Raw genomic sequence first — 23,918 nt, 5'->3', positions numbered from 1 at the left:
CCAGGCCCTGGGACAAATCACCACATGAGTTAGCGGAGGGTCTGTGTCTTTAACTGAGTGTGACATTATGATATCTACCAGCCCTTCATAGTGCTTTGCTTATTAACACCACTTTAATCTCTTCTGAGCCATCTGTCGGTCATTCAAGTTTCAGTTTCCTTCATGTGCTGGAAGAGTTGAGAGACTTCACTTTCTGAGCTGAACTTGGACATTACGACTCAAAAGTTCTGGTGGTCACTGTAGTGCTTATTATTTTTTTCTTTTTAATTTGTGTTATCAAATTGTGTCCTGCAGAAAATCTCTTGGGGGGACACAAGCAGATGGCCACAGTAATTCCTCTCAAATTCAAAGGGTCACGAAGGTTTGTAGCGCTCAGAATTTGCACGAGAGGTATTAGCGTGGCTGGCTGAAAGCTGGTCCCTCTTCCTATTCCAAACCCGGCAAGTTTGGCAGCAAGAAGCATTGAACACTGCCAGCATAGATTTTTTTCCTTTGGTTCGTGCCCATCAGCCGATCTCTCTAGAAACCAGAGCTGCTTCCATGCTGTGACCTCGGCAGAAGCGTGACTGAGAGGTCTTGAGTGTCAGCGTGTGTTAGTGGTAGTTCACATTTTATTTGAAAGTGCAGTTTTCTCTGTGTTTTGGCTTTGCATTTCCAAGTAGCTTGAACGATTTCGTTCCCTGACAGGCACACGTTTGAGCGAGGGACCCTTCAGAGCTATCGGCATGAGCTTCTGGCCAGCGGGTCGCACGCAGATGATCTCCTGGAGGGAAGGGCTGTTGTGATCTCCTGGAGGGAAGGGCTGTTGTGTTAGTTACCAGCTCCCCAACCCCAAGTTGCTCAGAGCTGGCAGGTCGGACTTTGACAGGGAAGCTGTCTCTGTCTGGAAGCGATGTTTCGTTTCATTGTGCGCTACCCCCTCAGCTGAGCGGTGGGCACCGTGGCACGCTTCGCGGCCGCTTTCGGTGGGTCACAGCAGTGAAAAAAGCCGTGTCTGTCGGACGAGGGGAGTTAAGAGCACTCGCCACCCCCACGGGAAGCGTGTGGGGGGGGGGACACCGCGGCGTGGGTGCCACTTACTGGGTGTAAGCAGCCTATGAAGAAAGTGCTGAAGCATGGGACGCCAAGGAACGGGTGGTGACAGTGCTGGCTCAAGGCAAGGGGGCTGCAGCTGCAGCCGAAGCCGGCACGGCTCACGCCCGAGGGACCGGCGGCAGCACCGGGAGCCCAGGGCTTCCCCGGCGCCTCAGGCAGCCCTCAGGCGGCCCGCAGGGCCCCCCCCGCCTAGGGCGAGACGGCAGCCTCGGCGGGAGCCCGGGCGAGCTCCCGGCCCCGGCCCGCGGGTGCGGGAACCTGGAGGAGAACGTGAGGAGGACGGCGGTGCCGGGAACTACGGCCGTGACCGCGCGGGACGAGCGAGGGTGGGGGGGAGAAGGGCGGGCAGCCGGCGGACAGAGGCAGCGGCAGGGGCGGGCAGCGCTGCCGCCCCTGAGGCAGCGGAGGCGAGCGCCGGACTCCGCCTCACCGGCCCCGGCCCCCCCCGCTCCCTCCGCCCAGCGCCAGGCTCGCAGCGGCGGAGCATCGCGGCGGCGGTACCCGCCCTTCCCGGCCGGCCCGCGGCGCGTACCGCCTACCCCCCCCCCCCCCCGCCCGCCCTCCCCTCACGCAGCCCGCCGGCGGCGATCGGGAGCCCTCCGCGCCACGGCACCCCCCGCCCCGCACACCCACCGCCGGGAAGGATGGGCTGCGGGCGGCGGCGCGGCAGCCCCCGAGCTCCCTGAAGCGGCGGAAACAAAGGGAGCGAGCAGCAAAGCGGCGGCAGCGGCAGCCGGGCCGGGGTGGATGCAAGCAACCATGAAAGGCTGGGTCTCCGCCTCCTCCGCTGCTGCCAGAGAGCTGCCGGCTGCTGCTGCTCGGAGGACTACACTGTGAAGGGGGCGGAGGAGAGGCTGGCTGGGTTTGCCGTGCAAAGGTAGAAGGTGTAAGGGAGCGGCGGAAAGAAAATGTCTTCTTCGGTGGGGCCCCGCGGCCCTCGCCCGCCCACGGTGCCCCCCCCCCATGCAGGAGCTGCCCGACCTGAGCCACCTGACAGAGGAGGAGAGGAACATTATCATGGCAGTGATGGACCGGCAGAAAGAAGAGGAAGAGAAAGAAGAGGCCATGCTCAAGTAAGCAGACGCCAGTCATTCATTCATTCAGGCACTCATTCATGCGCCGATCGCCGCCGGGCGGGAGCGGGCGCTGCCACCGCGGGAGCCGGCCGGTGCCCGGGGGCCGGCCGGCTTCGCCCCGCTCGGCGGGCCGCCCCGCGGGGACCCCCTCAGCGGGGACCCGGCGCTGCGGAGCCCCGCTCCCCTCCCGACCCCTAACTTCCTCCTCCCCCTCCTCCTCCGGCCGTCCTCCCCCACCCCGGGCAGCTCCTCCCGAGGCAGACCTTGCCGGAGGAGCCCGGCGCGGCGGGACGGAGCGGGACGGCGGGCCCTCCCCGCCCCGAGGGAGCTCAGCGGCGCAGAAAGAGGCGGGCGGAAACCCCGCCGCGGGGGCCAGGCGGCGGTGGTCGGTGGTGGTTTGGGGCGGGGGGGGGGGGGGGGGGGAATCGAGCGAGGTGGGATTCCTTTGGGGTCCCCAGAACCCCGCCTCTGCCAGGAGGGGCCGCTGGGTGGGGTTTCCCTGCGTGCGGGAGCCTCCGCGGCTGCCGTGCTGCCCCCGCCTGGCTCGGCCTCCGCTACCGCCCGCCGCGGGGCTGAGGCGGCCGCCCCCCCCCGCTTCCCCACCCCGCTCCGTCTTCCCGCCGCCGCCTCGCGCCCCCAGCCGCCGTCTCTCTCTCTCTCTCCCTCTCTCCCGCCCGTCGCCCGCTCCCGGGAGGGCAGCGCCCGGCCGGGCAGCTCGCTGTGGGGGACAGCAGGGCGGGCGTAATTAGGAAATAAACGCAATTAGTCGCGCCGCTCGTTACGGAGGGGAAGCGTGCGTGGCGGCGGGACGGAGGAGGGGGGAGAGTGGGTTTATCCCGCTGCCGGCGGCGCGGGGAGGGGTGTGGGTAGGTGCCATGTTTGGCGACCAGGTCCCCACAGCCTCTTGTGGACCTTTTCTCTCCCCCCCCCCCCCCCGCCCCATCCTTGCCAAACGCCACATGTGACCGCATTTTCTAGCCTCCTCCGTCAATAGGAGGCTTCAAACGTAATGTTACCAAATTGCCTGCTGCGAGTGGTGGGAATAAACAGATTGAAGCTGTGGCCTGTGGAGGAGAATGAGGGTTTCTCCTCTTCTGACTACCCGTCAGGCCTGTTCGCTCTGGGGGGAAACGGTAGGAGAGGTGACTGGACTAGTGCAAACCTCTGACGTTACCCAGACCCTCCCTGCCAGGGGAGGTGTATCCTTACCTCACGGTCTTCTGGTGGCATACACCTGTGCTTGGAAGGGACGCTCTGGAGGTGTGATGTGATCTGGGTATTTCTTTTGGCAGCATCGGAAATAACACCCACTTGCGCCATGCGGGTGCCAGCTCTTCCCCGCGGCTTTCTCTGACGGATGGAGAGACCAAACCCCCGCAGGCTCCCGACTTCGGCCCCGCGCGCTCTGCGTGCTGCAGCTGGGACAGCCTTTCACTACATTGCTGTCTCTGTCCCTTCCCGTCGGTGCCTGGCTCTGAATTTTTACAGGGGCTACTAAAGGTGATCGCAGCGGCGGGTACCGAGGCCCAGCTGCTAGCGCTGCGTATCGCCGAGGAGCCAGCCGGGACCGCGGTGTTTGGATGTCAGTCCGAGACGAAGAGTTCAGTTTGCCGTTGCTGTTCGTTACGCTTGGGGTGTGGTTAGTCTTGGAGGTGGGGTGGTTGAGAGGAGAAATGTTCTGTGAAAATGCGTTGTGTTAGTCAATGTGGGAAAACGTTAAGTGAAGGATCCCTCCTCGGTTTCTATTTATTTATTTTAGAGCTCCAAGGCTCTAAACTACATTTATCCTTCTCCCATTCCTCGTCCTCCAGCACAGCTACTTCCCTATAAATATTTAGCTTTTATTCCGTGAAGAAGATTACTGGTTCTGTGATCGTGTGGTAGAGCAGTACTATAAATCTTACAGTCACTGCGAGAATGAACTTTTGTTGGTACAGATGGTAATTTCTCAGCCCTGTTCTTGTTAACATGGGGTAGAGGATAAATTTTCCTCTTTTTTTTCCCCATTTTTTTCTTCTGCTCTTCTTTTGTATTGGCATTTCTGAATTCTGGACTGATGCTTCCTTTTCTGTGAGGTTATGGGAATCTTCAGCAGTTTTACTAAATGAATTTAAGACACTTTAAATACAGTTTTTAGAAGAGGTCAAAAATTGTGCTTTGTGAATTCACCTTGAAATTACTTTATGTTATCTTCAAAGGTTTGTGATACCCAAGTTAAAAAGTTTATTTCCTTACAACAGTTCTTTCAAATCATGAGAATAGCAGTCTGGGCTCTCTATTGGTCTGAGAAATTGTGATTTTAAATAGATTTTTTTTCTTTAAATGAAGAGCCAGAAATTAATAGAAAATACATTGGGAAACTTACAAACCTGTATACTCACTTTAGCTGTATCGTTGCTTTTCAAAAATTAGGTCACAGCAAATAGTTTTCATATGGATTATGATTCGACTCTGACAGAGAGCTGCTAGGTTGTCTGAGATTGTTTGCCTTTTCTGTATGCTGAGCACTTACTTCCTTTCTGGGACAAGAGTTAGACACATCTTTCCAGAGAGTAACCCTTATAAGATTGGATTTTGAGACAAGAATTTACTTCCATAATTTTGTAGAGGTTTGTTACAAATATGCAATGGTGCTATCCAGATGACACAGCTATATTCTAAAAGTCAGATATCGTCACCATCCCTTCCTATTATCTTCAGTAAAAGTTTTTCTGATGATCCCCATGTCTCAGCAAAATAGCCACCGGTTTTCATTTAAAACCACCTGGCAGAGAAATGTTTCCGTCTGTAACACCCACATGCAAATCTGTGATGTCCCCTGGAAGTGAAGCTGATCTGTGTTGCAAACTATGCTACCTTCAATCCTGCAGCCGGATGCGTGCTGTCTCATGAATCATAAGGGCTAAAAAGGATGCAGCATTTCTCTCCTGTTCTGGATGTCCTGATAGTTAGCAATAAAAGTTTCCAAAACAGTACTTGTAATTTTCCTTTCCAGCACTCCTCATGGCAGAAAACTGTAGGAAGAATTATCGGTTAAACTACTGTATTCTTCACATGATGGTCTTAAAATTGTGGATCCAAGGGAATTTGAGGTGTTTCTGTGAGTAGACTGCATGGATTTGAGGAGAAGTGGAAAAGGTGAGGGTCATCGGTAAGGAGGCTGTGTCCCTCTCCTCCGGGTCTGTACCTCTCTGTCTTCCTGAGCCCCGTTTCTTGACTCTGAGCTAACAGCCTTCTTGTAAACCCTCTCTGCCAGTTCATGCTGACATCAGCGCGTATTGCAGCGTGCCAGCCTGGGAGCAGGGCACTGTTACAGGGAGCAGGACTATGGGCAACGTGATGCTTTTGCTGCTTGTGCTGGAGAATGACAGAAATGCATGCTTCGGTTCCAAACCACCTGCTTGTCTCTTTCCAGGAACTTGCCCTATCTGTCAGTTTGTTGGCCCGCTGAGTTTCCTTCAGCAGTCTGGGGCTAATGGAGCTTGTCACACCCTTAGGATAAAGGCATGCAACTTGTACTGGCTTTTGACTTTCTTTTTCTAGGTGTACCTGGTCAGTGGCAGAGACCTCATCCGCCCCTCACCCATCCAATATCAGATTTCAAACCGCTGTGTGTGGTGTTTGGGGAAGGGGAGCATTCTGCTGTCCTGTGACCTGTTGAATACCTTGGAGCAATGTGGTGGGGAGTTAGGCCTTTTGTGAAGGTTCCTCCTTTTGCTTTTTTTGTGAACAGGTATACCTTGGCATGAGGAACACATTGTTAGCTGATTGCCTTGAACTTGCCTTTACGTCCAAGGATGGCTTTTGCATTCCTGCTGTAATAGGGGCAGTGTCACTAGGTAGTCCTGAGAGCGTATCTATGCCTTTGTGCCGTGAAGTGTGGTCCCAATCTGGTGCATGGCACTGAAGACTCAAATCCACATAAGCACGTCGATGCTTACCTGGCACCAAGTAGAAGCTGAGGCACCTTGAGTGCAGTCCACAAAATCTTTCCGTAATGGTGCACCTGAGAAGCTGTGTGTTCCTGTGTGTCCGGGGCATATAGGACCAGAGCACGTGAGTGTCTTGGCTGCTGAATTGCTTGCTCTCTGTCTTGCACCTAAGCCTGTTTGGGAGTAAGAAACTATGTAGTCATATGCTTAAGTCCCCTAAAAGACCCAACGCTAATACAGTACCTCTATAATGCCTATCGATACTCAGTGCTGAACTCAAAGTGCTGTTGTCACAGCGATAGCTGCTTTCCTAACATGTAGATAACAGGCAATATTACTGCTTCCAGCTACCTTAGGTGTAACAGCCTGGCAGTTAGGAAGTGGTTACCTAAGCCCCGTACACTTATTGGCCTGAAGAAATTGTGTCCTAGACGAGTGCCATTACATTATAACTTAGTGGAAACAGTTTGGCTCCCCATACAGAGAAGAATGAAAACTTTATGGGCCCAGGAGCCTAACTCAATATCAAGCCCACTAGGAAGAGCTCTCCTGGCAAAGGAGCTGTCTTGCTCTCGTGCTGCACGATTCTGGTTACCCAGGGCTGTTAATGTAGCCTTTTTTAAAAGTCAGAGAAGTTTCAAATACCGAGAGGGCTAGGAGTAGGAAGCAGGTCCTCCTCCCTCCCAGCTGAGTGATCGCCTCTTGGGGCTTCAGAGCTTTGCCTTTTTGTTCCTCTGTGGCTGGGAGAGCTTCACCTTCCTGCATGCCACATCTTTGACAGCAGCATGGAGAGCAGTCTGTTGAGGAGGAGGGTCTTTACCATGGTAGACTCAACTCTCATCCACTCTTGTTTTCCCTGTTTCACATTGGCTGTGCCAGATTTTGTGTGTATCTCTGAAGACTGTAGTCTCTAGGAACTCTTAACTGGAGCTTAGCCTCACAGACCCAAGCTTCTGCTGCTCCTGTATGAATAAATGTTTGCATAGGACAGTGCTAGAATGTGCCATGGCCTCCTCTGCAGACTAATTCACATTGGAGGCATTTTTTCCTGTTTTACATGGTAGGTACTCCTGTAGCTGAAAGGGAAGAGGTTCGTGTTGAGTGGCTGATGTGTCGAGCCTGAAGTCCAGATGCTGCCTTGCAGGTGACTGATGTGACTAACAAATTGTGAAGAAGTGTGAGAGGGAAAGTTTTCAGTGAGGCTGAAGAGAGAAACAAACCATCATTTGCAAAAACAGTGGGCAAAAAACATTTTAAAGGAAAGATAGTTTTAAGTGTACATTCAAACACTAGATAGCCTGAGACAACTACATTGTTTGTGGGTATAGGGTGCCTTGACGTGAAACAACCCCAGTTAATATACAACAATTCAGTTGTAGACAAATCACAGAACTATATATATTTATATGTATGTACTTAAGCTGAAGTTTGCTTATGTGCAATTGTGTGCCTTATCTCATTGGGATAGTTAAGTACTAAGTGCAAACCACGGCAGCTGTGAACACAGCTAGTTGAGTTCCAGTTCTGTTCTTCTGTGCACTCTCACAGCCCAAAAGGACCATGCATTGGGACAGCCAATGTACTTTTCTCCACCCCTGCTGGAACAGTATCTTATCAAAGGGGGAACAGCTATAAATCAACCGTAGACAAATTTTGGCCAGAAATTAGAAGAAGGTTCCTAGTTACCACGGCAGTCATTTTCTGGAGCAAGTTTAAGTGGGGACAAAAGCTCTTACTGCCCTTCTGATGGGGTTGAACAAGACTGAACGAGATTGTTTGCCAAGGTAGTGGCAAGAGTAGGAAACTTAACTCAAAGACACAGGAGGTTCTTTGTAGTTTCATAGAGTAGCTTCAGCAGAGAGGCTAGCAGGAACTTGAAACCTTCCCAGGTCTTAAGAGAGTTATTTCAAGATTTGCCATGAGAGTGGCAGTTAAAAACTAGGGAGAAGTTCATCCTAACACCCTAATTTGACCATCTAGTGTGGTACACAAACTTGATTTTAGTAGAATTCAGGTCTCTAGAATTAACAGGGATGTTGGAGCCTCTCACTTTTCAGGGCTGCCAAATCCTGAAGTCACTTGCAGTTGGTGAGAATCTCTGTTTCAGAGATTGCAAGATAACGCCTGTATAATTTCCTGTGTGCACCTGGAAGCTTCCAGCCTGAACTGCTGGCTGTGTAACTCTGAAGATTAACAGATTGGCCAGGAGGCATGTGCTCTTAACCAGTTTCCTGGAGGCAGTTTGTTTCCCTCTCCATTTCTGACACTTGGACCACACCTAACATTGTGAGACAACATTGAATACTGCTCAAAACACAGTGACAGCTGCTGCCACCCTTATTTTGTATAGTGCTTATGGGCAAAATAAGGAAGTAGGGTTCCAAGACCTTCTTAGCCTGAATGCTGTAAATCCCCTGATGATAATTGCCCTTCCATAAGCAGTAGGGAACGGAGAGGTAGGATCATTCTTCATCCCTTCTGTTGAAACTGGGCCACTTTGCAGAAATAAAAGCAAGAGTCAAGCGGCCATCATGAGGAACTCTGTGTTTATCCTATCTTTAGGATAAAGAATTTAAAGCCTATCTTTAATCCCACTGAGAAGACAAAGGAGGAATCGAGAGTTCTGGGAACTGATTGTGCATTTGGCACCAAGGAATTAAAGGATAAAATAGATAAACAATACCAAGACTCCCTCCTCCGAGTCAGACTGTCTCTTGCTTATTCTTTCCGTGGTCCCATGAATCTCACTTTCTGTGCAGTGGAGCAGGAGGAATGGAGGATGCCCTCACCTCTGCTGCTTGAAAGCCTTTATTTCTTCCTTTGTACTTAAAGTGGTTTGGACCCACGGTGTTTCAGGCTCTGTGATGGAGCAGGGAACAGAGTGCAGGTCACTTGCTGTGTGCGTGGGTGGTTTACGCCCCTAGAATCACCCAGACAGACTGTTCGAATACTGCCTTGCGCCTCTCCCTGGCAGTGCCAGCCCTGGTCCTGACACTTGAGTGTACAAACCCGTGGTGAAATGATTTTACTCCTGGAGGACTGCAGGAGTCTGAAGATTGTCTAGTCCAACCCCCTGCTCAGAGCAGGGCCACCTACAGCCGGTAGCCTGGGACCATGCCCAGGCGGCTTTCGAATATCTCCAAGGATGGAGACTCTACAACCTCCCTGGACAACCTTCTCCAGTGTTCAGCCACCTTTTTTTTCAGTAAAAAGTGTTTCCTGATGTTCGGATGGCACCGCCTGTGTTTCAGTTTGTGTCCATTGCTTCTGGTCCTGTCACTGGGCACCTCTGAGAAGAGTTTGCCTCTGTCTTCTTTACTCCTCCCCGCTGGGGATCTATACACATTGTTAAGATCCCACTGAGCCTTCTCTTCTCCGGGCTGAACAGTCCCCGCTGTCTCAGCCTTTCCTCATGGGATGTGCTCCAGTCCCTTAACTGTCTTTGCGGCTCTTTGCTGCACTTGCTCCAGCGTGTCCATGTCTTTCTTGAGCTGGGGAGCCCAGAACTAGACTTAGCATCCAGATGTGGCTTCACCAGTGCTGAGGCAGAGAGGAAAGATCACCTCTCTCGATCTGCTGGCAATGCTTTTCCAATGCAGCCCCGGATGGTGTTGGCCTTCTCCGCTGCAAGGGCACATTGCTGGCTCATGCTTATCTTGGTGTTGACCAGGAATCCTCAGTTGCTTCTCTGCAGAGCTTCTTTCCAGCTGGTTGGCCCCCAGCATGTACTGGTGCATGGGATTATTCCTCTCCTTGTGCTGGACTTGACGTGTCCCTTTGTTGAATGTTTTAAAGCTTAAGAGGGAGACCAGTATCTAATGTGTTGTCAAATCAGTCTGAATCATTCGGGGGGAGGATTGCTTGTGGTCACTGCTTCCAGCCCCTTCCTCTTTACTGTCCAAGGCCCTCAGAGAGGGAGAGAGAGGACTGAACGGTGCAGAAACTATTGTTGCCTTTTGGCCAATGGAAACATCAGAAAGAATTTAACAGCATTTGAGGCTTCAAGTTTTCACCACTCTGAGAGGGCAGGTGTGGCCAGAAGGGTGTCCTGATCAAAGGAGACAACTGTGGTGACCTCAGAATTGCAAGGAGGGTTTTCATGACTTGCAGGGAAATTCAGAGAATTGATAGTGATTTTTAAGCAGGAAGGTGGACTGAGTAGTCCAAGGAGACGACTATATACAGACAAAATGTATTCACAACTGCACACAGTCACGTGGTAAGGCAACTACAAGACAGTCATTGACTGTCCTACTGGGGGGCCATCTCACCGCCAAGGCAGGAGCCGGAGACTGTCAGCAGACAATAGCAGATTCACAGGAATCTCCTCAAAAACTATAGAAGAGTGGGAGGTGATAGGGGATGACAGGCAGTAATAAACATCCCTACCATGTTCTAGACACGGGCTTCAGGTTGGCATATGTTGAGATTTCAGAAGGTCTGAAGTGCAAGCTTTTGTCCAGAGCTCTTTTCTGACCCCAGTTTCAGTGGGTGTATCGAAACGCACAGGGCGTTATTTCTGTGCATGCGTCTTCCCACGTGATTCTCCACTTGATACAAGAAGCTGCCAAAGCTTCATGCCTCGCTTTTGCACTAATACTTTCTGACTGAGTAGTCTGTGAGTCTACAAATTCATGGGCATTATCTGTGCCCTGCAGAAGGGTGAAGACAAAGACTGGGTGAAAGAACATGATATCTGCGCAGGAACTTCTCAAAGTACAGAGTTATTATAAACCCGGATCTTAAAAGGAATTATGCAGAAGAGACCTCTTCTCTAGAAGGGAAGGGTACCCTCCCGTTGGTTGGTTTTCTGGAAAATAGCAGAGGGAGAACAACATTAAGAGATGTTTGAAATTCTCAGTCTTGTCAATGCCCTTTTATTTCTGAAGACTCGTGAAGAATTTTTTGCAACCTTGGATACAGGAAAGCAACTAACAAACATGTAGCATGCTTCCTTCATCAGGCGGTTACTAAGCATTTTAAGACTTGAACTTAATATCTTAAGAAAGGGCTATTTAAAAATACTGCTGCCCTTGTATCCAGGCTTTTTGGGAGGCAGGCGTTATTGAAGGTGGAAAATGACAAAATTGAAATTTTATTTTTGGCTGCCAATACTTAGAGCCAGTTATAATTTCTACCTAACTTTACCTTCTTCACTCTACCCACTGGTACCCGCTGCATTTTTCTTCTCCCCTGGGCCTACCAGTTTTAATTAATAGGTGCTGGCATGCAATTACGTTTTGGTGGAAAAAACTTGCGTGCCTACAGTTTGACTCTAATTCCCAGTGGTGGTAAAACATATAAGAAAATCCTATGTAATCAGTTACAAACACAGAGTGGTTTCATTCAGTTTTTTGGAAATACTTGCATATAATTTACAATTACTGGAGTGATTTACACCTGATCAGGGCTGTGTGATTTACCCTGGTCAGATCCATATATTGGATCTGTAAGGATGCAGATAGCTTATCAGATCTCTGCATCTGTCAAGAGTTACAATTGTTTTATCCCTTCTTTTATACTTCACAGATATGGTAAAATATTATGCAATGTTTATGGTGTTGCTGGAATCTAGGCAGCAAATGTTAGTCAGAGTTATTTTTGGTTTTCACAACAAACAGCAGAAAAGAATACCGCTATAAGTTTGCTTTAATAGTTACTTAGGTAAGATAATTTGCACAATGTGATAGGGTAACGTTGTAATTCTTTATACTTAAAACTGAAGTAATCATCCTCAAAATTTGATTGCATATGAGATACTTATGTCCAGAGAGAGTTTTAAACAAGAAAGCCATGTTCCAAATATATTCTCTGGCACTGTTACAGAGGCAAGAAAAGCTAGTTGCAATTTTCAGAATAATGACACGCACAAAACCATTCATACACTTGCCACTTCAGAGGCATGAAGAGACACGGCACGATGAATAGCTGTTTCCAGACAGTTCTAGAGTGAATTAGAACATCTATATTGGCACTCATTTCTGAGTTTGTTCACATCAGTTGTGTGCCTTATTTTCAGTGTCAGGACTTCGTGCACTTTGCTTATGATAAGCATTGTTAATACTATTGAAGATAGGGGAGCGTGTCTGCCTGTGTATGTTTCTTTCAGGTATCTGTAATAAAAATGGGTAGTGTTTGAAATCTCCTAATTTTTTTGTCTGTCTTTCGTATATGAAGCCATCTTGGAATCACTGAAGATCAGTGTATGCCCTGAAAGTTGCTTTTTGATCAGGGGTGAACCTAGCAGATAGAGCTGCACTTTTTAGTGGTGACAGTGGTGGATCTAGCAAACTAACTGTTTCAACTTTTGAGGATCTGGGGTGTAACCAAAGACTAATTTTCTCTGTATTTTGGGCTTTAGATAAACACCAAATTCTCGTTAGAGTGGCGGTTTAAATGCCTTGCATCAAAATACAGTTATTTACTTTGAGGTCCTTAATTGAGAGTTATTTTTTTAAACTTCATTATGTGAAATTCATTAGGACATTGCTCATGAATGGAACACAGCCCAACCATGCTATTTTAGTGTGAGTACTATTATATTGCAGAGAAAAAGTCTACTACACTTCTAGCAAGAAACAGAGAGCTCTGTTTGTTCTGAGAATTGCTAATGGAAGTCTTCACATGCTTGAATGACCGAAGTGCGCAGTGTCTTCTCAAGTGTTTCTCTTGGTTACCAATACGGCATACTCTGAATTGATCAAACAAAGAAATTATGTACCCAAAATTCTGTGTACATCTTACACTAGCAGGTCTAATAAAAGATACTACATTTTTTTACAAACCTAATTTGGCCTATGAGCCTAGCAAGCATTAGAAATTTTGTAACCACTGCTCATGAAGATTTTGTCCACATTTTTGTAAAATATATATTAATTCTAAAGTTTTTGAATGTACTGTGAAGGCTTCAAAATCCTGTCAATAAACTAGGATTTTGTAATTTTTATATTGATACATCAATTCTCTTTCCAGGTATTTAGCAAACCTACAGTCCTATACTATACAAACAGATTTAACCGTGGGCTATTTGCATCGGTATGTCTTAATCATGTGGAAGTATTCTACAGATCCAATGATTAGTAATAGGAATTTTGAGAGAAATGACAATGAAGCAGTTTATGTAACAAAAGGCCATTTTGGAACTGGATGATTGAATATGTTTAGTTGTGTTTCGAGTCATGATTTGTTAGTATAACTGTTTTCTTTTGACGATTCCATTGATCTTGGAAAAAGCATCAAGACCTATGCAAAAGCAGACATAGTAGCTGTCTGAGCTTTCTAATATCTTTTCTTTACACAGTTTCTTTAGCACTTGCATGTACTAAGAAAGCAGTTGGAGTAATTTTTCATTTATATTCATTATTCTCTAGGTTTTTAATTAGCCTTTCATATGAAGTTATTTTCAAAATAAAGTCATTGCACTTTTGCATATTTGCAGTATTAACTTCAGAGTCATTTTGACATTTGACATCAGGAGACTAAATTTTGTACTGCTTAAATGAAATTGCACAGATGTAGATGAAAACATAATGTGAAAGCTTGAGCAGTAAAAGGTTATGAACATCTATGAGTATTTTAGTTACTTGAGGTGATAAGTCTCCTTGGTACTGTTATTTATTGCAAAAATTTTGACATTGCATGACAAAGTTCAGCGATACAGTTTTATGTTCTGCTGTCTATGTGTTTTTAGCTATGGATGTAGAACAGGAAGGCAGCTGGTTGATGGAGTGCATGGTGCATGAGGCTAGGCAGTTGAGAAGAAAGGAAAGAATTTATGAGAACTCTAGATCATCCTACTTTAACTGTATTGATTTTGGCCCTGGATGCCTCCTGCAAAGTATCAAGGTAATGGGTTTGCACTTTATGGATGAGAATTAGAAGAGATTTTGTATGTGTATGTGTGCTTGTGCCTAAGAATATGGAACCAGGCTGTATGGAAATATGTAGAAGTTGTTTTAGGGACTTTAATTGCAACATTATGTTGCATAGCATTCCTGAAAATATGCAAAGTGCATTGGCGAAATTTGATCAGGAGCTGAAAATTGGGAACAATTTTACCTGCAGTCATATCGTGGGGACAGGTGACACAGTTGAACAAGTTGCTGCCATGGACCAGCAAAACATTGTATTGCTGTGGTGCTGTGCTTCTGCTGAGTTTGATTAACTTTGGTGAATCTCTGCCTTGGAACAAGTGTCACTGTAAGCACATCTGTTAACTGGAGTAAGACTTAAGTGTTGCTGAGTCCGTTTAGATGGGATACGTCCCTGCAAGTCTTGTATTTTGCAGAAAGAAGCACATTTTTCTCAAATCCATTCAGTAACTGTTCAGTTACTCCCCAAGCTTTACGTAGAAAGTAAATTTCCGAAGAGTGAAACCAAGGCATGGCTACCTACACTTCTGCAAACGCCCCCCCCCCCCCCCCCCCCCCGCTTTTCACTGTTCAAAGCTGTATCTGTATTTTTTTAAATTACTTTTTGTTCTGTATACCCCTAATTTCCTGCAGTCTTAATTGTGTATTTTGTTTTCCTTTGTTTTCTCCAAAAAGCTGTTTTTCAATACAGTCATAGAAAGGAACTGTATTCACTCAGAGGTAGAGATTGCAGAGTTATATGAATTGATTCTGATAGTGTATATGTTAAAAGGGTGTAAATTCCTTTGAGATTAAATGCACAGTACATTTTTCTTATATTTCAGAGCAAAATTAGATATTGATTTTTTAATGAGAAATCTATTTTAAGAATATAGAACCTCACTAACATACTATGATTCTTGTATTTTGTGTTTTTAAATGATTTGATGTTGATTGTAGTTTTTAAATTTAAAAGCTCTCATGTTTATAAGCAAAATCTCTTCATAATTTATTTTGCAAATTTTTTTGAAAAATTAAATAAGGTTAAAGCAAAACATCCTCCCTTAAAAAAGTCTATTTCAAACAATTATAGCACTCACTGTAAAATAACTTTCAGCAGGACCCGTTTGGACTGGATTAACCAGTTCAGGGAATCAGCAGTATATTTACATGTTCACCTGTAACATCCCTTTTTCTGGTGAGGATGTTTCAAGTTCTAGGCTTGTCCCTGTCTGAACAGGTTTAAACGGACCATGTGGAAAAAAGAAGCTGGGGAGTTCTAGTTACACGGCAGATGGGACAGTGCTCTCTCTTTCATCCAACCAAGGTTATCTGATTCTTTCTTTCCTGGTATTTATCTTGGATGGGATCAAAAGTAAAAAAGCCAAGGTTTCCTTGAAGTAAAGTAAAATTAATGAAGTTAACAATATGAAGGAAGAATCTTGAGGAGAACAGCAGCAACAGTAGTGCTTCCTATTATGGAGGGGGTTTGTCCTCTTTTACAGGGTTTGCAGTTTGGCAATGCTTTCAGCTCTCTCCTTGCAGAATTTATGGTCAAGTATGCTTTTTTCTGTCTGCATTTAAGTGTTTGCCATATTTCTCTGAAATCAAGACCTTGTCAGAGTGATTCATGGTTTCTGTCACCTTCTGTTGGATTACTGCAACATATTGTACATGGGATTACCCTTGAAAACCCTCCTGTTGATCTCATACTGTGCCTTTTTACTTTTCCCTCTGCTTCCTGCTGTATATATTCTAAAGTGGAGCTTTCCTTCCTGTGGAAGCTGTGGAGCTTTTCCTTTCCTACTGGTAGACAAATGGAGGTCAACTGAGACCAGAGAAGAAAGCCTTCTTAAAGTGGAGAAGACAGGGAACTTCCACATACAGCTTTAGCAGAGAGGCCCTAAATTTGAGAGCTTTCTATGAAAGCCAAAGTTCAATGAACTTTCTGCGAGGGCAGCTCGCTCGTTATGTGAAAGTTGCAGAGGTGGAAAGGAACTAATCTTCCTGGCAATTTACTTAATAGTGTAAAATACCAGGTGTTAAATTTTGAAGACAGGCCCTTGCATGTCTGGCATTCATAAATAAACCAAGAAAATCAATAAGTGACTTCAGCAACTGCCACCCTTTTGACTCCCTTGTCAGAGGCTAAGAACTGAATGAACAAGAAAATTAAAAGTGTTTTCCTTGAAGGAAAAGGAAAAGTAGTTTTTCCTCCAGGCTAAAGCTGACGCCACTGAGAGTACGGGAAAGCTTTTTTTGCTGTGTGTTACCATAGTTTGCCTGAATCTACCAGTCTGCAGTTTTTTAGACTGGGAAGTTGTGCCCTTCTTATTTGATATCAAGATGTTTGTCCTTCAGAGCTGCACCCCAGGGCTGTCAGCCTCCTATTTTTTATTAGTTCCCCAAATATTTTTTGTTACATTTTGTAAACCTGAGAAGTACTACTACTGTCTGTTCAGTAGAAGACAGATCAAATTACGCTCCATAATACTGTGGTGCTTCCCGGCTGAATTCTAAGCCAGTTTATGGTGCATGTGTCTTTATCTCATAATATATTTTTCAGTAAGGCTTTCAACTTTACTTACCTTCCAGATGTTTAAATTGTCGTGGTTATACTGATGTATATTACATATATATCATACCTATTATATACAATATATCCAGTACATCAGAGTTCAATCTCTAATATTTTAGTTTTTTCTTTTTTTTCTCATTCCAGGCATTATAATCTTGCTATTGATAAAAGAAAATCCTAGACAAATCAAGTTGAGTTAAAGAGCCATTTTATACATATTAAATTGCATTTCTGTTTAAGGTGAGCTTCCTGCAAAACTGTAAGGGAACTGCAGTGTTGTTCAGTGCAAATGTCATGCTCAGTTCATAAAATGTTGCTAAGAGGACGAACTGCAGTTGGTCTTCAGAGATACGAAACACTATCCAGTTGTGGCTGAGGGTCTGTCTGGGCTGTCCCTGGAGGTACGGTGACAGCATGGAAATCGTGCCTGTGTCTCCCAGGAGGGGATTTCGTTGCCTAAACACAGGTGTCTGCTACTATTGGAGAAGTCCAGTGGTACCCCTCCTTGTCTTCAGGAGGGGGGAAAGGGTGGGAAGCTGGTTGCTGTTTTAAACCAGGTTTTGCAGCAGTGGGCAGCAGGGAGTGGAGGGAGCTCGGGAGCAGGCGGTGGTATCTGTAGCTGACCGGCACAGAGATCCCTCGGGCACATCGTGGGTGGGTATTTCCTCAGCTGGAAGCGGTCCCTGGGCCATCCGGGTTTCATTGCTGGACGTGGAGAGCAATGGCAAAAGCTTCAGCATAGTCGATGGGTCTGATTGTGTTGTCAGACCTGTGCAACAGCCTGCCACTTTCTCCAGATCCCTCCTGCAGGATTTTTGAGATCACTATCTTTCCTTCAGGGATCTCTTATTTCTCAAATAATATTACGGCTATTGAGGTAAAAGCATGTTTCCCTCCACATGAGAAGCAGTACCTTTTCAATGTGAATTATTAAACTGCCATCAATGAAAATGAGATACTTTGTTTGATAAAATCCTTATTTTATTTTATTGTGTTAATCCTGAGTCTTGTGCTAGCTAAGGTGTTTTAAATGTCCTCACAAGGTAACCACCAGATTAATGAGAAAAGACTACAAAATGGTCGGCATTTTGCATTGTGCTGGCAAGGCTGTTCGCTAGAAAAACTATGGTTGCTTAGTTGCCGTGGGAGAGGAAAAATGAGAGGAGAAGATGAGAATGCGGGCTATAGCCTTGTGAGGGACAGCAGGAAAGGGGAAAGTAGGCAGCAAGTGAGCGAGAAACTGTAAGAAAGTACACATCCCTTAAGGCACAAAAAGTTGGACTCAGAGGGCATATAGGCAGGTCTGTGGGGATCAGACAGAGGAGGAATGTATGACAGGGGAGAGATGTAAGGGGAAGGCTGGAATTAGCCGGGATGGGAGCTGGGAAGTCGGCTGTGAGTGATGCAGCTGCTTATTCGTCTAGTGCAGAACAAGCGTAAAATAGCACTTCTGCACACTGAGAATTGGGTAATGAAAAGTGATGGATCCTTTGGTAGCAGACCTGGGACTTGTGTATTTATGTGTCTGTTTCACTTTGGGTTTGAACTGGAGATGGTTAAGCACACAAATCAGGAGGAGGTGAACATTTATTTTCAGTGTGAAAATAAATAAATAGAAGGCAAGTAGAAAATACAAAGGTTCAGAAATGCTGGGAGCGTGAGCCAGCCTCATGACTGTGAAGAGAGGGGTCCGAGTCATTAGGTTCAGATGTTTGGGGCTTGAGAGAGCTGCTTTCCTGGATCTCGGCAGGCTCAGATGGTGCAGCTAGAGCATCCAGAAACACAAGATAGCTTGACCGAAGAAGGAACTGGACACCTCAGTGCATTTGAATTCAATGTTCCCAGCAAAATCAGCATTTTATAGTATTACCTAACTACTCTTGGGCTGTCCCTAAGCCTCTCATTGAAAGGTAGGTCCATGTAAGAGATCTGGTCTGGTTTAACAGGAAGGATGGCGGTTAGGTTTCCTCCTTGTTTGTAGCAGAAGACTTGGAAACCTGGCTCAGCCACATCTTAGAGTTCGTAAACCTGATCGTAGTAATGCACATTACTATTTTTCAAAATAATTTGCTGTGTCAACTCAGTCTTAGAATTTTTGAGGCCTTTGAATATTTGGAATTTGCTTTAACCTTACTATTTATAAGAAGAGTGCTTCCTCTGGTTAGGAAAGGGCCCCTGCTGTCACAGGAGCTGTATGACAGAGGGCTGTGGAAAGGCCCCGCACCAGGAGTTTTACCTTCCTAACAAAGTAAGCAGACAAAAAGGAGATGAGATGTAAAGAGCACAAGTACATCAGCTGTAAGGCGGCACTAAATGTTGTGTTAGTCTCAAGGTTTATAGGCAGGGTGCCACGTCCCCTGCGTCTGTCCAGCCTTGTCATCTCCAGCCTGACATATTGGAGGTTGTGTGCATGTACATATTAATCTGTGCAGGCTCAGTGCCTGAGGGAATGGTCTGTGTTTGTGTGTTTTTGTTTTTAATTAAAGGTGGCGTCTCTGCTTTTTGGGTGGGTGAAGAATGGAGCTGAAAGGAATCAGCTGAATGGAAAGAAAAAGGAGTAAAGGGTGTTGAAGTTTGAGGCAAGGGTGCAAGTACAGCTAAAAGACTGAGCAGGTGAGAAGAAAGGAGAACAACTGGGGCAAAGAGATCACTGTACAGCAGAGACCTTAATCAAAACTATAGAAAGTGCTCTGAATCTGTAAAGGTCCCTGCTTTGCTGAATCAGCAGCTGCTCTTGGCTGGGAAATCTCCCGGGTACTTTTCTGTAGTTTTTCCCCAGTACCACACTCTGGCAGGTAGGGATAACTTTTCAGTCCTCAGGCAGTGTGTGATCTCCCTGGTATGTGTGTGTGTGTGGCTGTGCACATGCATATTATATATAGTAGTATCGGAGACAGCATTTAGAAAACTTTGCTCCAGTATTTAAGATAAGCCACATAGGTGCATAATCTCATAGGCTGCATAGTGTCATTTGGGATGAGCAGACACGGTGGTAGGCAGTCTTATTTTACTCCCTGCACTCTTTGGTATCAAGGGCCTGCTTGGCCGCTTCTAGCACTGATCCCACCACCTGGAACATCTGGCTGTTCCTCTCTGCGTTTTCCCCAGTGGCACAATGGAAAGGGAGGGGTGAGGGCAAACAGCATCTAAATCCTATAGAGGTGGCATAGAAGTCTCTGCCTTGATCCTTCACTGTCTGATCCTACATCCTCTGAAACAGCTGGAAAGGGGAAGAGGAGCAAATCCAGCTCTTTACTGCCCTTTTTTCTCAGTGTAGAAGACCCCATTTGGCTACAGTATGAACCTTATTTTCACAGTTAAAGATTGTCATGCAATAATATTGTAGTTAACGCAGAACTAAACCTTGACTCTCCTGGGCTGGTCTAGCTCTTTTCTAGATGTTGGAGAAAGTAGTGAGTTTTCCAAATTATGATGAAAAACAGATAAGCAGTAGTGTCATCCTGTGTCTTGGCAGCCAGAAGATCATAGGATCATAGAATCATGGAATCATTTAGGTTGGAAAAGAACTTCAAGTTCATCAAGTCCAACCATCAACCATGCCCACTAAACCATGTTCTGAAAGATGGATATGAAAGAGGCAAAGAAGTGTATCAGTGCTGCATTTGGGAGGGGTGACTGCAGCAGACAGGCTTGCACTAAACTTAAGTTTTGGCTGTTTTGGATGGCCTTAAGGATAGAAGGATGCGGACTTCAATATGGAACAGGTGTCTGCCCCAGTGTGCTTGATAAGGGATGCACAGTGAAATCTCAAACTGCAATACATGTAATCGTTTCATCACAGCTACACAAGCAAATGTTACTGTTCACAGATTGCTGCTGACCACAAGTGTGCACACAAAGAGGCAGCAGCCCCCCTCACCCCCCAAAAAAAGCTCTTGAATGCATGATATTCATTAGCAAAAAAAAAAAAAAAAAAAAGAGAAGGTGAGGGAGATAGAGAGATACGAATAAGTAGATCTGCTGGGGAACAAGGTTGAGGGAGCTAGGATATCCTGGGGGTTGAGATGGGTATTTCAAATCTGAGATATGTTGTAGCTTGGGACTGACAGTTTTGTGTTTCTTTCCCAAATTACAGAATAAGCACTCTGATAGAAACAAAATTTTGTCATCAGCTACTTGATTTATCTGTGGTATCTTGCTTCTGTACCAACACGTGTCTGCTAATTTTGAAATTCGGAGTTTCAAGAAGTCAGGATATGGGAGTGATGCTGTGATACATACTCACATATCTTAGTGGTCATACATTGCAAGAGCAAGGTGATTCAGTGATATTATTCTTCTGAAAACATCAATTTTTCCCTTTCTTATAAATTAATGTCAAATACCTGAAAGGGACCAGCCCTTGATACTGAGTTGTCTAACCACAACTGATAGGCAATACCCAGAGCGTGTGCTGGGATCCAGCAGTTCTGGAGGGGTCACTTTAAGACTATTTAATGATTCATTTCCGATGTCTTTGGTGCTTTTTGTTGAATTTTGAGGGTAGGGATTTGCCAGAAGTGCTAACTGTGATGGAAGTTCACTAATTCACCTGCTTGCTTGCCAGAAATTACAATCAAGAGTATCTGATTTTTTTCAAAGGTGCACTGTGCTGCCGTGATGCTGAATATAACTGTAGCTGGAAGACTTCTGGCAGCCTGTAACAAGTGTCAGGAGCAATTATCAGTCATTGTCATCCAGAAAATTTGTCATTGTTCTGCTAGTGCTACTCTGAGATTCGTACTTCTTGATTTCACTTTAAGAAGGAATCAGTCTGGATGTTAAGTTATTGGACAGAGAGTTGAGATACAATTAACCTTTGTGTGCTGCCACTCTGGAGAAGTTGGAGTCTGCCTGTACCTCAGGTCTGCATTCGTTAAATTGAGATAATGCTTTTTTCTTCCCTTCAGTTGTCTGTCTTCTTTCTTCAGATTGTTTCTTGGCTCAGTGACACTCCTTTCCCATGTGTTCGGACAGTCTCCAGGCTTTGCTCCGAGAATCCGTGGTCTCAGTGGAGGTCTCAGGACACAGTGCTACAAGGCAAAGCAATAATAATAAATCCAAATAACCAGCTTTGTTGATGTCTGCAGCTGGGTCTGACTTCACTCTCTGTACCAAAATTGGAACTGTTTGGGGCTCCTCTGTAAGGACTGCTGCCTCCTGGAGAGCGAAGCCTCATCCTTTTTTCAAGGTGGTAATTTCCTAAGAATGAGACATGAATACAAATCATTTTGGCAAAGGAAGATATAAATCTATTGTATAGGATACACAGTACAAGGAATTACTCTTTTACAGTGGTAGTTTAACAGCAAGTTCAACACTTTGTGCTCATGAGAAAGGTTTGTGTTTGCTGCTTTTAAACTTGGACATTTCATGTAGTTAACTCAATTAGGTAACGCATCTTCTACATAAGCACAGCTTAGTCATTTAGCAAAATGTATTTCTGAGAATACCCTTGACTCTCTCCACTTGCTTTTTCTGTCCAAAGTTGGCCATGCAGCTCAGTGATGTACCCAAATGCTGGTTTAATAGAAAGGCACAGATCCCGTTGTGTGGATTTGATGTGTGTGCTGCCTGCACGTTGTTATTTGTGACCGCATACAGATTTGAAACACTTAATGACCAGCATTTCTTCGTGTGTTGAAATTTCATGCTTTGGTGTTTGATGACAGAGAATATTCTTCACTGGACTTGTTAACAAAACTCTATTTACATAAAAATGCACTTGACAAGAAGATCATAGAATCATAGAATCGTTTAGGTTGGAAAAGACCTTTAAGATCATTGAGTCTAACCATTAACCTAGCACTGCCAAGTCCACCACTAAACCATGTCCCTAAGCACCACATCTACATGTCTTTTAAATACCTCCAGGGATGGTGACTCCACCACTTCCCTGGGCAGCCTGTTCCAATGCCTGACAACCCTTTCAGTAAAGAAATTTTTCCTAATATCCAACCTAAACCTCCCCTGGCCCAACTTGAGGCCATTTCCTCTCGTCCTGTCGCTTGTTACTTGGGAGAAGAGACCGACCCCCACCTCGCTACAACCCCCTTCCAGGTAGTTGCAGAGAGCGATAAGGTCTCCCCTCAGCCTCCTTTTCTCCAGGCTGAACAACCCCAGCTCCCTCAGCCGCTCCTCATAGGACTTGTGCTCTAGACCCCTCACCAGCTTCGTTGCCCTTCTCTGGACACACTCCAGCACCTCAAGGTCTTTCTTGTAGTGAGGGGCCCAAAACTGAACACAGGACTTGAGGTGCGGCCTCACCAGTGCCCAGTACAGGGGACGATCCCTTCCCTGCTCCTGCTGGCCACACCATTTCTGATACGGGCCAGGATGCCGTTGGCCTTCTTGGCCACCTGGGCACACTGCTGGCTCATATTCAGCCGGCTGTCGACCAGCACCCCCAGGTCTTTCTCTGCCGGGCAGCTTTCCAGCCACTCTTCCCCAAGCCTGTAGTGCTGCATGGGGTTGTTGTGACCCAAGTGCAGGACCCGGCACTTGGCCTTGTTGAACCTCATACAGTTGGCCTCGTCCCATCAATCCAGCCTGTCCAGATCCCTCTGTAGAGCCTGCCTATCCCTAAGCAGATCAACAGTCCCACCCAACTTGGTGTCATCTGCAAACTTACTGAGGGTGCACTCAGTCCCCTCGTCCAGATCATGGATAAAGATATGAAGATGGGAGTGAATAGGATGTTCAAACATCCTCCCGTCTCATTTCATTACAAAAGATGGAGACAAACAGTGACGTAATATCAGAGCTGTTAGCCCATGTATTGCCCTTTGGCCATCTTTGCATTGTTTAAACAAGGCAGATTCGTGTGATGTATTGCTTTCAAGGTACGTTTTTATTTCTTACATAATTATGCAAGCTTAGTCCTGTATGCCACGATATTGTATTTTCCTCTAAGTCATACTTATAATGTCACTCAAGGCCTAATTGTTAAGAAAAAGTGGAAATACCCGCTGATTTTTTGAATGGAAATCCCTCGTGATGGTTGAATGATCATGAATTTGCCTTTGGGGGTTCTGCTTTTAGAAAAACCACATCAGAAAAGCTGTTCTCCATGCTGGTCAAGGTGGCCGTTCTCTAATAAACGGCTGCTAACTTCAGTGAAAAAAAGATAAAAAACTCCTGCAGCTAGGAAAATGTATCGAGGACCTTAAAGCACATACCCAAGTAATACTGAAATAGAGTTTACCAACATGTAGCAGCCCATGTTAGCAATACATAGTATAGTTCTTCTGATACCAGAGTCCTTTATTCCAGTCTCCCTTCCAAAATCCTCTCTCTGAGCACACGTTTTTATATTTTTTTGATATAATTTAATTTTTAAAACATTAAAAAGGTGATGAAGGTGAAGGGAGTTATTACAAACCCTTTT

General features: G+C 45.9%; 1 protein-coding gene across 1 annotated transcript in view; it reads left to right on the top strand.

The window, feature by feature from the left end:
• The first annotated feature begins 1,663 nt into the window (after positions 1–1,663).
• RIMS1 (regulating synaptic membrane exocytosis 1) overlaps positions 1,664–23,918 on the top strand; it is a 342,135-nt gene continuing 319,880 nt past the window's right edge. Inside the window, 2 exon segments of the mRNA XM_030034563.2 lie at positions 1,664–2,048; positions 2,050–2,168. Of these exon segments, the coding sequence (XP_029890423.1) occupies positions 2,004–2,048; positions 2,050–2,168 (164 nt within the window). The 5' untranslated portion in view covers positions 1,664–2,003.

This window comes from Aquila chrysaetos, chromosome 2 (genome assembly GCF_900496995.4).
Source record: "Aquila chrysaetos chrysaetos chromosome 2, bAquChr1.4, whole genome shotgun sequence".
NCBI classification, from domain to species: Eukaryota; Metazoa; Chordata; class Aves; order Accipitriformes; family Accipitridae; genus Aquila; species Aquila chrysaetos.
Note: the sequence above shows the minus strand (reverse complement) of the source record. Positions and strands in the feature narration are given on the sequence as shown.